At 34.2% G+C, this 17685-nt stretch overlaps 1 protein-coding gene across 1 annotated transcript in view; it reads right to left on the bottom strand.

Annotated features, from left to right (window-relative positions):
• The window catches only part of LOC150102513 (activator of 90 kDa heat shock protein ATPase homolog 1), a 173536-nt gene that overhangs the window by 92328 nt on the left and 63523 nt on the right, over positions 1-17685 (bottom strand). The window contains exon 3 of the mRNA XM_090399806.1: positions 10809-10919. Coding sequence (XP_090255932.1) covers positions 10809-10919 — 111 coding nt within the window. The remainder of the gene's footprint in view (positions 1-10808; positions 10920-17685) is intronic.

Here is a 17685-nt window from a genome sequence, read left to right as displayed (position 1 = left end):
TTTTTTTATTATTATTAACAGATGGGTAATATATTACAGATCTACTCCCATCAACTGAAATGCAACCCTCTAACCAGGCCTTCTGAATTATACAGTGCCACCACTGTAAACTTTAATACCTCTATATTTAAGAATTTCTGATCCAATTTCATCCACTCCAGCTGTCTTTCAGGTTTCTGATAGCTTTTTCTTCTTCAAGATTGGATATGTATTCCTGACTGCATTTTTGTTGGGAGTTTTCTCCACCATGCTAACACTGCTTGTTTCATTTAGCAGTCTTTCAAAAATAATTACTCCAGACATCTATATCTTTATTTTTAGTTGTCACTATTATCATCTCCGATTTCTTTTACAGTACTCTTTCCTCTATTACAAGTTTTTTCAATAGCCTCCAGAATATTTTTCCCACTTTTCTAATGTTTATTTTCTATGACTTATTTTGCTAGTTTTACACAGTGCTTTGTCTCCATATTTTTCTTTGAATTCTCCAAGAGCACAAACTAACTTACTTGCCAGAAACTTTCAATAAGCTTTCTTCTTTTCCTTGATTGTCTCTTTAACTTTGAGTCCACCATGGAGTTTTGATTTTTCTATCCTTACAGACCATTTCACCATGTGCCTCTCTGGTTGAATCAATCAATGTTTTCTTCTGGGTTTGCCATTTGCCACTGAGTCTCCAAGGTTTGGTTTTAGTATTCAACCTCTCTCTTTTTTTTCCCCCTTGAATAATGGTGTATTTGTGTCTGCAATTCACCTCTGAAAACTGCTTAACCTTTATTCATTTAAAAAAAAAAAAAAATTCTTGCACACTCTTCTCAATATGAAATTTAATTTTATCCTGCTCAAAATAATGATCACTTCCTATTTCAAATCCTGTATATAATCTTGTATCATGAAACAGTGGGAAAACAGTACTATCAACAATACCAGTCAATAAGACTTTCTTATCTCTTGCTTGTTCTTCTCCATGTGAATTTGTGCACATTTTTATATTGGAACGGGGTGTTAACTAGTCCATGTCCTGAACAGAAATTCAGCAGGTACTTACCATTATGATTAGATTTGCTCTTTTCTCTAAATTTTCCCAAAACATTTCTATGTCTGGTAATCGTTTCCTACTCTGCTGTTTAGATCTCCAACAAGGACCAACTTTTCCTTTTTTCATTGTGTACATTTTCAATTGCTTCTCTCTAATGCTTCAAAAAATTGCTCCATTTCTTCCTCAGTAGATCCTTCTGTTGGGTCGTAGGCACAAATCCCTTTTCTCTGACTGTTATTGCCTGAATATAATATTTTGTATTTGTTGCTTAGAAAGACCTCACCTGTTTTTGTCTTTTTTGTTTCAGCCATGCCCATTATGTCGATCTGGTACTTATACAATTATTCTGCCAGTGGTTCCCTTTCTTTTCCAATGATGCTTCTTATGTTGATAGTACCAATCTTGAATTCTGCTTCTGTTCAGCTGGTATGTGTTCCAGTAGTTGACTTTGTACTGTTCACCCAAGTTCCCTGATGAAAACTATGGGGGTATTAAATATAAAATTAATAATGGAAAAACTCATGTAAAAATATTATTTAATAGTATAATTTTCGTCTGTGTGTCACAGGCATCTTCAGTACATTTTAAGCTCAAATTAAACAATAACTGACAATTCCAAAAAGTGCCACCTAAGCGCAGCTAGTGTAAGATAACTAAAAAGGTCAATAAATTTCCTAACAAAAAAAAAAAAAAAAAAAAAAGAAAAAAATATATATATATACAATAAAAAGTTAGGAAAGATTAGATGAATTATAAAGTACTATCTCCCATAAAGGGGATAGATGTAAACCATCAGATCTGTTTAAGCTGGGCGAGTGAAGTAAAGTTTCACATGCTTTTTTTTTTTTTTTTTTTTTTTATAAAGCCATTCCACGAGGAACAGACTTTTGTGAAGGACTTTTGTCTTTTTCCAATGAACTCTATGTCTAGTGATGATGGCATGTTCTGCAAGTCCAGACTGTTCAGGTTCAAGGTATTGAATATAAGACTGGTGTTCTTCTAGCCGAATAGAGGCAGATCTTCCTGTTTGTCTGAAATAAGATGATCCACAAGAGCAAGGAATTTGGTAAACACCTGGATAATTAAGATGTGGAAGGAGGAACTATTAAAACACTGGTTCATCGTGCCCACTCTTTTTGTTCTTTAGACGATCTATTACAGAAAGAACTGCAATATATTACTTCTTCCTTTCTATCTAACAGACAGAAGAATTCCTTCATCAAAAGAACTTTGAGTAGTTTTAATATGTCTTCCTCTTCAAATACAGAAGAAAAAATGTGCATTCCTATCTGTTATGTACAAGGCATTAGTGAACATATAGCAAAAGTTTTAAAACCACTGAATATTTTTGTTGCCTTTCAATCATTCAGAAAAATCTCTACCTTTCTCACTTCTCCTAAGGACAAGCTTCCACATCTTAATTATCCAGGTGTTTACCAGATTCCTTGCTCTTGACCAACTATAGACCAATGAGTTTGAAACAGCTGTCGGTCAGTGAAACCTCATCAAAATGGACCAATAGGAGGTGAATATATGGGCGCTTTAGCGTTCATGCCCCCTATTAGGTTTGGCTAGGGCAACTCATAGTATGGTGGCAGGCGTATTCCCATAAGCTCTTTGGTCAAATTCTACACAAAACTTCTATAGTTTCTGTAGTCGGCTTTGAAATGATGTTGGATTTAACATCCACTTAATTTGTATAATTTTGCATCACCGATTTGAAGCGTTCGGCTCTTTATTTTTAGGAAATACTTTATGCACCGACTGAGAGTTCACTTACAGAAAATACACCTCTCCAACACTTCAAGTTTCTTAGTACTGAGAGTTTTTGCTCTCTTAGGTTTCTGCCTGATCCCTGACGAAAACCAATGAGTTTGAAACAGCTGTCAGGTCAGTGAAACCTCATCAAAATGAACCAATAGGAGGCGAATATATGGGCTCTTTAGCATTCATTTCACCTATTAGGCTTGGCTAGGGCAACTCCTAGTATGGCGGTGGGCATATTCCCGTAAGCTCTCTGGTCAAAATTTTACACAAAACTTCTATAGTTTCTGTAGCTGGCTTTGAAATTACGTTGGATTTAATATCCACTTAATTTGTATAATTTGCATTGCTGATTTGAAGCCTTTGGCTCTTTATTTTTAGTAATCCGAGTACTATTAAAGAAAATCGAAATAAACGCACTTTAGATAACGTTATTAAAAACTTAAATTAGCTCCAAAAAAAAATCACAACATCCCAATTTCATATACTCGTAATTACTGAATTATTGGTGAGGCGCACAGGTCTCAGATCTGCACAGTGCAAGAATTACTATGCAAGACAAGTAAACTACTATTATGAGATGCAATAGAAAAGTAATACCAGAATGGTAAGGAAAAGACATGGAGTTTGGATGGCATTTTTCTAGAGGTTTCATTACTCTGGAGTGAAACCATACAATTAGGCAATCAAACTCTAACCATATACGGTTAGAGTTTGATTGCCTAATTAAATAAGTACCAACCGTAAAGGCTTAAATTAATGTTATTGAAGTTCACTTCAACTTACACTTGCAGCAATGATTTCAGAGATTTATCTGGATGTTCTGTAAAAAGATTACTTTTATGTAATAAAAGAGAAATTATGGATTGTTTCTTTCTACCCTGTAGATTAAGTAGCATGTCAATTCTCTATAAAATAAAAATAATTAGTGGCTTTGACAGTATTTATACATTTTCATTTAAAAGTGAGAATATTAACTTGCCGAAGAAAGTGCTGAACAAAGAGTTGATGCAGCATGATATCAGAGCCCTTTCCTTGAACTGACATTCAAAATTATTCTGCTTATTTAACAGCTAGCATATGTTCTCTGCTAATTCCTGCAATGACAGAGGTAATTCAAATTAAATCAATCGCACTGAAAATTTGGATGATAATTTCTCAGGAGAATAAAAGTATTTCTTTTTAGCTGTTCTCATGAATTTGGCAAGGCCTGAATTATGCAATGTAGTATTCAAAAACTTATATTTCCATATTTGAGCATTTCTGGTAGAATATCATTATTGCACCACTTCTATACATTTCAAAATTTCTGATGGCCTTTTCTATTTAAAGTATTGATATGTTCTCCTGATTACATTCCACTAATCTGTCACTTCTTGCTTCATTTAGCATTCTTTCAAAGTAATTACTCCAGACTCAAGAATATCTATTTTCAGTTTTTAAAATCATCTTTATCATCATCGATTCCTTTCACAATGCTCTTCCCTTCATTTTGAAGCTTCTTCCCTCCCTGAGATACTTTGCTTGAATATACATGACAAGTATATTCTAACATAAGTCTCTCTATTAATTTTTGTTTAGCAACTTTCACACATAGCTTAGCTTGCCTGCATTTTTCTGTTTTTTCTCAGAGCATCTGCTTACTTGCATGCAAGTTTTGATATACTTCCTTCTCTTCTTCAACTGCCTCTAATTTCTTGTGTCAACCTGAGTTCTGATTTTCTAACCTTGCAAATAATATCGCTAACATACCTCTTTAACTGAATTACTCAAATTTTTTTCAGAGTATGACACTGAAAACTGCAAGGTTTGTTTCTTGTTTGCATGAATTTTTTTCGTGAATAATATTTATAAAACTGATTCTAAAGTTAACTTCCTAAAGCTGCTGAACTAATTAAAAAAAACCTGCAAATATTTTTCTTTGATATTTATTTTTACTTTGCTTAGAATCAAGTGATGATCACTTGCAATTTCAAATTACCTCTGTACAGCTGTATTCTGATATTCCCACTTAAACAATGTAAAGATATTGCTATCAATAACAGTTAAGACTTTCTTCTCTCCATGTTATTTTGTGCACATCTTTTTGCTGAAACATGGTGTTGGTGATGACTACTCTATGTCCTGAACAGAAATCCTGCCGCCACTAATTATTGGCCTTGCCATTTCTTCAGAATTTTCCAGGACATTTCCACATGCCTAGGATTATTCTTACACTGTTTAGATGTCTAACAAGGACCAACTTTATTTATCAGCTGCTAATGATTCAAAAAATTTCTCCACTTCTGTACAACCTTCTGTGGAAACATAGGCATAGAGTTTGAATATCTAATTCCCCATTTGAAATGTGCCCACATACCTCTACTTCAAACTGCAATGAATTTGTCTGTACTGAATGTACTGAAAGATACAAGGGGGAAAAAAACAAAAAAATAGTTTTCATTTTCAAAAGGCTGTCTACTTAGAAAGAAAAAAAATTAACAGAATGGGATCAATTTTGCTTAATAGCCACGCATCAAGAGTACTTGTGTACTTGAAATACCCGATTAAATGACAGCTGAAATCTTTCATGCCCAATAAATTTTCAAATCCTGTATTATTAGAAGTTTGATTCACTGGTGAGCCATCCCAAATCTAGCAATATTGTCTGTGATAAAGATAGCGTAGTGATTAATGTGTCTGGCTGCCAGCTAACAGACAGTGAACGTTTTGTTTTGTCAAAAGGTCATAATTTCGCCATTGCTCCGAATAAGGTACCCATAATAGTTTTTTTCTATAGCATAGACAGAGGTATTCAATCCTTACCCCAAAAAACAACTAACAGGAGAAGATTCGAATGTGCAAAAATTCTTTTTAATGCCAAGCCTCCTCAGCCAAACTTATCGTACGCTGAACAAAAAGCACTGAAATTGTTGAAGAATAACAAGAGCCTAATTATTAGGAATGCTGACAAAGGGAAGGCTGTAGTCATTCAAATCAGAAGAGAATATGAGAGAAAAATGTCAGTGTTACTCCACGACTATTCGACTTATAGGCCCCTCACTTCGGATCCTACTACTAGTCAAATAAAAATACTTAATGCTTTTATAGATAATATATAAAAGATATATATTTTTCCAGAAGCCTGGAAAAGTTACTTCTTGGTATGAGACTTAATGCAGAGTCAGGGAAACTAGAACATTAAGGGAGGAATGGGAAAAATGTGTGTGAAAGTTCAGCTATGGTATACAAACGTGATAAAGATATAAATGCCTTTGAACATGGTTATGTATGTGGCGTAGGAGTGGGAAAATATGCTTTGGGTTCGGACCTTTTAAGTATGTCTGGGGAGGGAAAAGAGAAAATTCTAGAAGAAGACCAAATACATTGCATATCTAATTATAAGAATAGGCTAGGTTGTAATTTATTATGTCTATACACAAATGCCAGGAGCATTAGAAACAAAAGGGATTAAGTTTGTTGCTTTATTGAATACGATGTGGCCTAAGATTGTTGGCATTAGTGAAACCTGGCTATCAGAATCAGATATGGTAAGTGGGATCGAGTGTAACAGATATACTATTTTTAGGAATGACAGAAGAGGAGGAGGAGGAGTGCTACTAATGAGATCAGATGACTTAAGTCCAGTTAGGGTAGAAATACAAAAAAACAATGATGGTATCAATGTCCCATGTAGCGTCGAGTCTATTTGGTGTGAAGTGGAGGTTAACAGAATGAAATATATGGTGGGGTGTTGCTACAGACCTGACAGCTCAGTTGTAGGGGATGAAGAAATGCATCACCAATTTAGCCTTATGGGTACCAAGCGAATGATCATTATGGGTGACTTTAATTTTCCAAACATTGATTGGGTAGAAGAGAAATCTCATGTTCAGAAAGAACAGGAATTTATTGAATTGTTGTAGGATAACTTTCTCAAGCAGCATGTGAAAGAAGGAACTCAAGGTCAAAGAGTGTTGGATTTGCTCATAGCGTCAGAAGGGATCTCTGTCAAGGATATAGCTATTTTACCACCAATTGGTGACAGTGATTATGCTGTTCTTTCTTGGGAAGTATCTACTTGTATTGAAACTCCGATTAAATCAGGCTACATGCTGAATTACAAAGTTGGAAATTATGATCAACTTAGAAGAATATTATCTTTGGTCCCATGGTATCAGTTACTGAATGGAAAAAATGTCAGTAATGCATGGGAATCTTTGAAGAAGTGCCTGAATAAGGCGGTATCTGAATGTATCCCTAGTGTTCGAAGAGTAAATAGGTTGGGTGTGAAATGGATGTGCAGGCTTATTAAGCTAGAAATCTACAAGAAGAAGATTATGTGGAAAGAGTATTGTGAGAATAAGAGTGAGAGGAGTTATGAAATATATAAAACTCAGGCCAGAAAATTAACGAGTATCGTGAGAAAAGCTAAAACGGAATATGAAAAGAAATTGGCCATGCAAGCTAAAGGCAATCCAAAAGAATTTTATCATTATGCCGTAAACAAAAGAAAGAATGAATGTGGAAGAATAACTTTATTGAATGCAGATGGTACAAGAGTGTCGGAAGCTAAGGAGATTGTTCAGTTAATGAGTGCTCACTTTGCAAAAGATATATCAACCAGGTGTATGTAGTATGGTGCACAGTGCTACTGCTACGTTGAATGAAGAGATAGAGGTTCATGAAAATGAGGTTGAAGAGCTTTTGCATAACCTGGATAAGAATTTGTCAATAGGGACATCTGCCTGTTTGTTAAAGGAATGTTCAGCTGAATTGGCTAGACCTTTCACACATTTGTATAACTTGAGTCTCAGCTCAGGAATGATACCACAGGAATGGAAGGAATGTAATATAGTTCCATTGCACAAGGGTGGTGCAAAAACTGATGTGTCTAACTACCGACCTATTAGTATTTCTGGTGTGGTAGTGAAGATTTTAGAGAAGTTAGTAAGAACTTGCATACAGAAATGGGTAGACAATCATTCGATACTCTGCAGGGAACAGCATGGGTTTACTAAAGGAAGGTCATGTTTTAGCAATTTGCTCATATTTTATAACAATGTTACAGCCAAGTTGGATAAAAGAAATGGATACACTATGATAATGTTGGATTTTTCTAAGGCATTTGATAGGATACCACACGATAGGCTGTTGCATAAACTGGAGAATATGGGATTGGAACATAATCTATTGACTTGGATCAGGGGATGGTTAACTGACAGATATCAAAAAGTGGTATACAGTGGATGTGAATCTACCAGATTTAAGGTAACCAGTGATGTACCTCAGGGTTCAGTCCTTGGGCCATTATCATTCAATCTATACATTAATGACTTCAAGCAAGAGCTATCATCAGATTTGCAATTGTTTGCTGATGATGCGAAGATAGGCAGGGCAATCAGGGATGCTACCGATATTCAGCAATTACAAAATGATTTGAATAGACTGGAAATCTGGGCAAACAAAAATGACTCTCAGTTTAATGTTAGTGTGTAAAATTATGCACTTTGGCATGATTAGAGATCCAGCAGCATATTATATTAGTGGGATTATGCTACAAGAAACTGAAGAGGCAAGGGATCTTGGTGTATTGGTGGATAAGAATTTAAAGTTCAAAGGTCACATAGCAAAAGTTGCAAATACAACTCAGAGGATAATTTCTATGCTGAAGCGAACCTTGACATGTAAGGATAAAGAAGTAATTTTGCCTCTTTATAAGGCTTTGATAAGACCACACTTGGATTACTGTGCGCAGATTTGGTCTCCAGGATTTCAAGAGGATAAAGAAGCTGTGGAAAGGGTGCAAAGAAGAGTTACAAAGATTATATCGGGATTATAGGATTTAGATTATGAGGACAGATTGCGAGTATGTGGATTACAGACTCTGGTTAACAGGAAAAAGATGGGTTATATGATAGAGGTCTATAAACTTTTGAATGGATGTTATAGCATTTCAAACGAAGAAATTTTTCATTATATGGAAGGCAGGGAGAGAACATGGGGGCATCCATGGAAGTTAAGGTTGTTCTCAGTCAAGAGAGGGGTAAGAGCTAGGTTTTTCTCTCAGAAAACAGTGAGTGAGTGGAATAATTTGCCTTTAGAGGGTGGTGAGTGCATCTAGTGTAAATGAATTTAAGGGAAGGTATGATAGCTGGGTTGGATAATTTACAGCCTCCCTCGATGAGTCCTTGACTCCCTGGAGGTCTCAGATAATAATATCTGATATGGGATGAAGAGTTAAAAAAAAAAAAAAAAAATTCCTTCAGGTGCCCACCTAGATTATATGGTCTTCCAAAAGTACATAAACCAGGAATTCCATTAAGACCTGTTATAGACTGTATATAGGTTGTCTCACAAAAAATTTCAAAATTTCTATCAAATTTACTCACTTCTTCAACTAGAAGAACTGCTACGTATATAAAAAATTCTTTGGATTTCAGAAATAAAATTTCCGATCTTCATCTAGATGATTCGAAGATTATGATTAGTCTAGATGTTGTTTCTCTATTTACGAATATTCTGTTAGCGGAGTATGACTTGTTATACCAACAAATCGAAGGAACAGCAATGGGTAATCCAATATCTCCTACTATTGCCAACTACTTCATGGAGCACTTTGAACAATGTATCTTTGACAACATTTCACCCAGACCTAACCTTTGGTTCAGATATGTGGACGACATTTTTGCCATATGGAAGGGCACTTTGGAAGAATTACAAGTTTCTCTCAAAAATAAATGCACTTCATCCAAGGATCCAGTTCACCCTTGAAGTAAATAAGCAGTTAGCCTTTCTAGACCTCTTAATTCTTGGCCAACCAGATTGTAACCTACAATTCACAGTCTATAGAAAGGAGATTCATATAGGCCAGTACATCCATGCTGAATCACATCACCATTCCAGTCAAAAGGCTGGTACTATAAAAACACTGGTTCATAGAGCCCACTCCTTTTGTTCTTCAGAAGAACTATTACAAAAAGAATTGCAATATATTAATTCCACCTTCATATCCAATGGTTATAAGAATTCCTTCATAAAAATAGCTTTAAGTAGTCGTGCTTCAGCATCCTCTTCAAATACAGAAGAAACAACACATATACTTATCCCCTATGTGCAAGGCGTTAGCAAACGCAGCTGAAGTGTTAAAAACCACTAAATATTTGGGCTAAAGACTGTCTTTAGCCCAAACAGCCCTCCATCAGGGTTCAACCTACCTTGAAAAATATGGACCTCCCTAAATAGAGTTCACACCAACCATGGTAGCTGTGGAGCTTCCTTATTTACTTGGGGAATAAGACCAAACACATCTTGTGACTGTGGTGATGATAACCAAACTATACAACATATCACATTTGACTGTCCTCACAGAGCCTTCATGGGACCAGTAACTGACTTTATAACAGTTTCTACTGATGCTGTTGACTGGTTGTCAAACTTAGACATTCAATTTTAATTTTAAGCTTATTTGAATATTTTTATATGTATATATGACTACAGTGTCACTTCACACTATTGTATTATTTGATGCATTTTGTTGTCTTCTACCACATACACAAAAAATATCAATGTTTTTTGTGTGTGTAGTAGCATATGCATGTATTCTTCTTAGCTAAACATTAAATAAATAATAACAGGAGTTTGATGGCAGATCTTCATTTTAAAATGTTCAAAATGCATGCTTTGGATAGGTGCCAGATGGATATGAAAGTATTGAGATAATAGGTTCAATTTTGGATTATAGTGCATGTAAAACTGGGGGGGGGGGGATAGAGGCTTGAATATCTCAGATTTCTGAATAATCTAAACATCAGGAGAAGGGAGATTAGCATTTCTGCTAAATATGCTCACTCTAGTTGCCAGAGATCTGTTTATGAAAACTAGCTACATCAGGGAGGATGTGTAGGTTAAACTGACAAGCCATGTGCAATGTATCGCCAGCATGTTAGCAGCCAGATACTTAATAAATATCAAACTTAAGGACGCTACATACTCTTTAACAATATCTTTTTAAATAAAAACTTACCTATCCATTTCATCTTAATCACCCACTCATAAAAAAATATCAATTTCGATTTTCTGTTGTTTACAACTGCTTCACCCTCACAACTAGTAACTTCTATTACTTCCAATGATCCTGGAAAGGGAGGAAAAAAAACTTGAGCAAAAATTCACATATTAAGACTGTATCAAAATAATTCAATATGTTGAGTAGTGTATGAAAATTGATCAATAAATTTGTAGATTATATATTGTAATATAAATACAGTATGATTATTGTACTTTTACATGATTACTATAATGAAGTTACATAATAACTTTCACAAAGTAAGGAAAAAGACATAACTAAATGTCCATGCAAGATACAAGAGGTTTATTATTATTATTTTGGTCACTTATTTTGTGATAATTAACAGTTATGGTATTTTTGAAATCTTTCAAAAGGTAAACATTATGAAGAATAATCAGGCCTGGCTTGATTTTTAGGATATTAACCCTGATATTAAAAATAGGCTTTCAGTCATGAATGGACTACATAGGACAAGTGAGGAATGATTTTTTTTTTTTAATCTATACATTCTACTCTTAACTACATTTTTAATATGATAAGAAAATTAATTGAGCTACTTATTTTATTGTGGTAATTTACACTACTTTTTTTTTTATTCTCTTACCAATGCTGCACACTTTAAGGAATGCAAGACAGAACCAGAAAGGCCAAATTTTTGTTACATTCACCATAAATATGTACTCAGAAAAATCATCCCAATACAAGAATTGGAACATTGTTCACAGAGCTATTCAGCCCTCACTATGTTGCACCTTTTTTTTCTGCACACACACACACACACATATAACATAGTCATTTCTGACTTATGACCATTTCAGCATATCATCACAAAATGGAATCCCATTGTAGCTGGCAAGTGACTAAAAATGAGATACTTCATCAAGAATAAATTTACACTCAAATAATATAATCTTTCGAAAATTATATATCTGAGTCACTATCAATCAATATGAAGTCAAAAAAGACAAAATTTAGTTTGGAAAATCAGCAATCCACAAAACATCTGATATATCTAGTAAGGATGCATTGAATATTTGCTTATGATTCAGTATTGGTTTGCTGAAACAGAAAATTTCTTGTTGCATGCATCATAACAAGCAACACATCACAAAAAAGCTTCCCCTTACCCTGCACAACAGCATACCAAAACTCACTGCGTTTCTATAGGTACTTCAATTATCAGAACAGCAAGATCAGATAATTAAATGTTTTGATAACTGAAGTACAATTACATGGTACTCTACCAGATGTTGGTTGATGTGCACATGTCAGTTAATTCAAGGGTTGTTGTTTTGAAGATTGAAGAAACAGCAGATTACTATATTTCATATTATGAAGTCTTAAAATATTGAAAAAGTACAGTTTCAACCATGAATAAAATTTAAAAAAAGCAATATTTCAAATAATTTATAAGATTCGAAATTTGCAAAATGTAAAATATTCAACAAATACTGGGCATTACTGCAACATCAATGATTAATCACGTAAAACAAGCATAGCGATAAATGTGCAAAACAAAACAGCAAAACTATACCATTTTTCTATACAATATTACATTTGATAAATAATTGCATTTATAGTAGTATCCTTTACATGTGATATACAATATACACACAATTTATGCATTCACATAATGATTTGAGAAAACAGTACCAATATTGTGTTCCATGGTTAAGTTGCAAGCGTTTCAATATTAAATTTAAATCATGTGCAGAAAAACAGTAGCAAATTTTAATCATACACCTGCTGCATGCTTGAACTTAAGGTATTGTTTTAAAATAGGTACATATGCTGTTCATGTTTGTAGAAATTAAAAGAAAAAAAATCATTCTTACATGGAATCAAATTTAATCAAAAATTTTTGCCTAAGTATTAAAAAGACATCCTCAGTAAGTTAAGTGCAACTACAGCATAAGCCAGACAGCAGATTGTGAGTAAAAAAAAAAATTATATATGATTAAAAAAAATTAATGACTAGAAGCTGAGAGATACTAAAATAGAAAAAACAAAATACTATTTATTATGCGAGTGCACAACTACTTTTGTTTTTCTTAGAAAACTTCACCAGGTGCATAATGTGAAAAGAGATATACAAAATATACATCATAAGAGGCAGCTATAAATCAATTTGCAAATGTACTGCTGACATGTGAAGCTGTTCTGGATGCCATAGTTGTTGGGCATGTTCACGCAGGCATGATCTGGTGTATGCCAAAATTGGATAGCTGAAGAGGGACAATCTGATAGGTTATAGCTATGATTAGTATTTAAGATGGACCAGATTACAGATAATTTCTGTTGATTCCAAAATTCTCTCCAGTTCATCATTCCACCTAAAAAATGTTTTCCGATTTGTTTTGGATCATTCAATGAATAACATACTCTTCCTTGTTAGTACAAGCAGAATTAGGAACATAATCTGATAGTGTGCTGGCTCTAGTTCTGCCATATGTGATGTCACTCACATGTTCTTCCATATGCAATTGAATGGATTTTGCTGATGAAAATAGAACATATTGCAGTTATACTTTAGGCTGTTGTGTTTTGGTATAAGTAAGTGAGTAAGGAACAGAGTTTGGAAAGAGAAGTAAAACAAGTGTGGATTTTCAATTTCTTGAGAATTTTAGCTAACTTTGGTGAAATGAAGTTGATATACGTTTATATATACAGTAGAGATATAAAGCCTTTTACATCAGTATCATCTTCAGTACTGTGAGCAGGTGGTTTAAAAAGCAGCTTACAAACAGTCTGTTTAGGATAGCTGTTTTTCTGAAAGGTAAAAAGAAACTGTAGTTCTTTAGTGATCTGTTCTTCATGGAGTAGGGAAAGAGCAAGCACATTAACCCAAAGTAGAAATAATGCCAAGATTTTTGGGCTGATAATGATGTGATTGCACAAGAAGGTATCTGTTGGTATGTGTGGGTTTTCTATAAATAGAGATCTTCAGTTTTTCTGACACACGAGCTTTACAAACAGGATGTAAATATATATGAAGATAATAATCAAGAATTTAAAAATTGATACAATAATACTGTGGTATCTTGCTAAACCGAACTAATAAAAACTGTGCTCATTTGAATTAGCGAATTTTCCCCAAAGAGACAACAGTAACTAGCGTTTAAGACAAATATAATCAGATTCTAATGGTACATCAATTTAATTTTGTAAATACATTAACTGATAGAAAAAGAGCTACTGTAATGTAAAACAAAAAATAATACAGTACACAAGCTGATTTTAGTAAAAAATTTAGTTTGTATGTACTGTATTGTTGAGAATTCTGATTTAATAAAATTGCATAGTTCAGTACGTAACTTAATTTGCGTAAAAATATCACTTTCTTGTACACAACACAAAAAAAAGTTTCACAAAATAACACAAAAAAAAGTTTTTATTTCTTTGTAAAAAAGTCACTGATTTTCTTTTGCTTCTTGGAAGCTAAACTTTTTTCGAATGCTTCTTCTCGGAGCTGCGTTAGCAATAAAATTTTGTGGAATGGCGTATCATTCTGCTTAGCCCATTCTATACACACATTAAAACTGTCAACTGCTTCTTCATGTTTTACTTTTTTTTTCTTCAAATTCTTTATTGTCATCATCGTCTATTAATTCATTCTGTAGAGTCATATTTATAATTTAAGCATCTGATTTGATTTCGAATTCACTTTCGGTTCTACCTGTAATCCATTCCATAACATCTGTTTGTGAAATTTCAACATCTGGATTTATATTTTAAACCAAATTATGCATGTTTTCAATTTCCTCTTTTTGTGTATATTTGTGATTCATGCTGACAATACAGTATGTACTGTATAAAATAGCAAATTTCGTACAGTATAAAAGAGCAAATTTTGATGTATTGTGAACATACAATACATCAAAATAGGCCTCCAGTATAATCGACAGAATGAAAAAATACTGTACTGTAATAATAAAATAATAGTACACAAAATAATAATACGTAACAAATAAAACTTTTTTTTCTTTCAAACCGCAGTTCGGATTACAGGAGGGTTTGGACTAATGAGGTGCAGATTAGCGAGATGCCACTGTATTTCCCATAAAGAGAATAACCAAAGACCATCACAGCTGTTTAAATTTGGACAGTGAAGAAACGCCTTGCAGCTGTTTGTATAACTGGTGGTCTTTGGTTATACAAAGACTAAACATAGGGTTTTAGTTAAGCGCTTAGTTTTCTTCCAAAGAACCCTATGTTTAGTTGAGATGTTCTGCTAGACCAGACTGCTCCACTTTATGATACTGGATGTATGACTTATATTCCTCATGAGAGATGTCTGAAAATCTACCAGACTGCCCACAGTAAAACAAACCACAAGAACAAGGGATCTGGCAGACACCTGTAAAGGAAATAAGAAATTTTCCTGATAGGACAAAAGAACATGACAATGTTCCTTAGAGCTTTAGCAAGTACGTTCAGAAATAACTTTAATATACAGAAGTGGAATCAGATATCTCAGTAGATCTAGAGAATAGTAGCCTCATTTCTTCATAACTTATTAAAACCATTTTACAAAAATGGCCGATTTGATATAATTCAATTCTTGCTGAAGAAGGTCTTTAGCAGAACATTATGAGCACAATGTAATTAAGGTCATAAAGGTTACATTTTGAATGTGATGGCGATAAGTAGCGATCTGTGAAAAACTAAAAATTGTAAACTACCATCCGACACTATTAGTGTCAGTTAGTAGTTTGATATTATTGTATATGTAAGGATACAATGAAGTAACAAATTGCTTTCATGACTAAATGCTCCAAATCACTTTTCTTCTCTGCTAATTATAGTCAAAGAATAAAGTATTACTTCAAATCAATTAGGATTCCATACAATCAATAATTAGAAATAAAGTGAGGCTTGTTTCATATACAAATTATTTAACAATATCAGCAATACATATTTCAATGGTGTACAGTTAAGTTCCAGGATTTCAACATTTTTAGCATAAGTAATTCCAGGTTTCTGAATTCCACTAATTTATAAAAATGCTGTATCTAGTCAAAATTTTCTTATTCACAATGAGCTTCTGTCTCTCAAATTCTTTATCAAAAATTCATACTAAAAAAAAAATTAAAAAAAAAAAAAAAAAAAAAAACCGCCCTTGCATTGCATTATATTTCATCCTCCTTTAACAAGAGGTTACATCCAAACTCAAGAGGTTACATGATACTAAGACAGCTCAATACTACAATAATGCTCAATTCTATTATTATAGACACAACATTTTATATATTTCTATAATAATATTATAGAGTCAGTACGGTTAGCCTAGTGGCTGTGCACTTCACAACTATATGCCTGGGGAAGGAGTGTCCTAGGTTCGATTCCCATTGGTGACGTGAGGAGCTGAAGGATCTTCCTCAGCCATAGCCAAGTTAGCTGGTCTTGGGCGTGGATAGTAGGGTTTTCCCCCCAGTTTATCCTGGAGTTTTTTTATCCCGCAAAGCAACAAACCAGCCTTGAAAGCTCAACACTACAGACATAGAATACGCCAGGGTGCAGGGCTGACCACCTTATCCTGTGAATGGCTTGAGGTCTGATGATTAATAAACCCTCGACACCGCAGGGTAAAAGAGGGAAAGGAAGATAAGACGAGATGAGATAGAATATTTCTATACTCACCAAAAACAGTGACCCCACTTAAGTGGGAAAAGCTGCAGAATAAGATATAGAATGTTTCTATAATAGTAATGTAGAATATAGAAACATAGACGCAAGTTTATATACATACATACATACATACATACATACATACATACATCAGACCCCATACAAGACCCTGATACCTATGACAAGTGGTTAGAAGAGAGGAATTTGCTGATGTGTTTTATGAAAATGAAGGTTGTACTCATTGGGAAGACTTATTATTAATGGCATCAAGGCTGCTGAGGATGTTTCTGATGTCCTTCTAGCAAAATTTCGGAGGATGCATACTGTGGATAGTTTGTGGAATGATGTGAGGAGTTCTGGCTTGGGAAAAAACTGATGCAAAGAGGTCTGCCTTATCTCTGAGAGATGTTACCATTGTATCATGAGGAGGGGAGAGAGATGGAAACATGAAAAGACAGAAGCTGCATTCCACAACCTTGGCAAATGACCAGAAGGTACAACTGCTATCAGGATAAGAAACAAACTTGGTGCATTTGGCAATTACAAAGTCTGCTTTGAATTTTTTTTTTTTTAATAATTTTTTTAAAATTGTTATGAGCTGGAGTTTCGACTGGAGCCATTGGGTATATGATGAATTTTTGGTTTGGACTACTTTGGCAAAAGTTGTTGAAGAGCAAGGGTTTGGATAAAGGTTGAGCATTTTTGGTGGAGTGGTGAATAAAAGGACTCATCTCAGTGAGAATAATTTCTGTTATTAGATCAGAGCAAATGCAAGGATCAGAAAATCTGAAGCAATAATCAAACCATGGAAATAGGTCATCCTAACTGGTACTGTTGTAGTGCCACAGGATACAAGGCTGTGAATGACTCGGAGACAGCTAATCTGTAACAAAGGAGATATTGACAAGGTTATGGTAAGGTTTGCCAAGAGGAAATCTAACATCTACACTGTATTTGGAAGGAGAGCTGGTTAAGAAAGGGTCCAAGCTATTGGGAGAATGAAGAGGATTATCTGAAATTCTGACGAGTTGGACAATTTGTGTTAAATCAGTGCTGACAGCAAACAGTTCAGCTTCTCCATCAGTTTCAACTATGAAGCTGGAGAAGGGAAGCCATTCAGAATTGTGGATATTGAAATTGCAAAGGATATTCCTGTTAGTGGGGGTAGTTAGAATGCAACAGACTTTCAGAGAGATAGTCAAAA

This window comes from Typopeltis vanoorti, chromosome 10 (assembly GCF_054136105.1).
Source record: "Typopeltis vanoorti isolate ZY-2024b chromosome 10, IOZ_Tvanoo_1.0, whole genome shotgun sequence".
Classification (NCBI taxonomy): Eukaryota; Metazoa; Arthropoda; class Arachnida; order Uropygi; family Thelyphonidae; genus Typopeltis; species Typopeltis vanoorti.
Note: the sequence above shows the minus strand (reverse complement) of the source record. Positions and strands in the feature narration are given on the sequence as shown.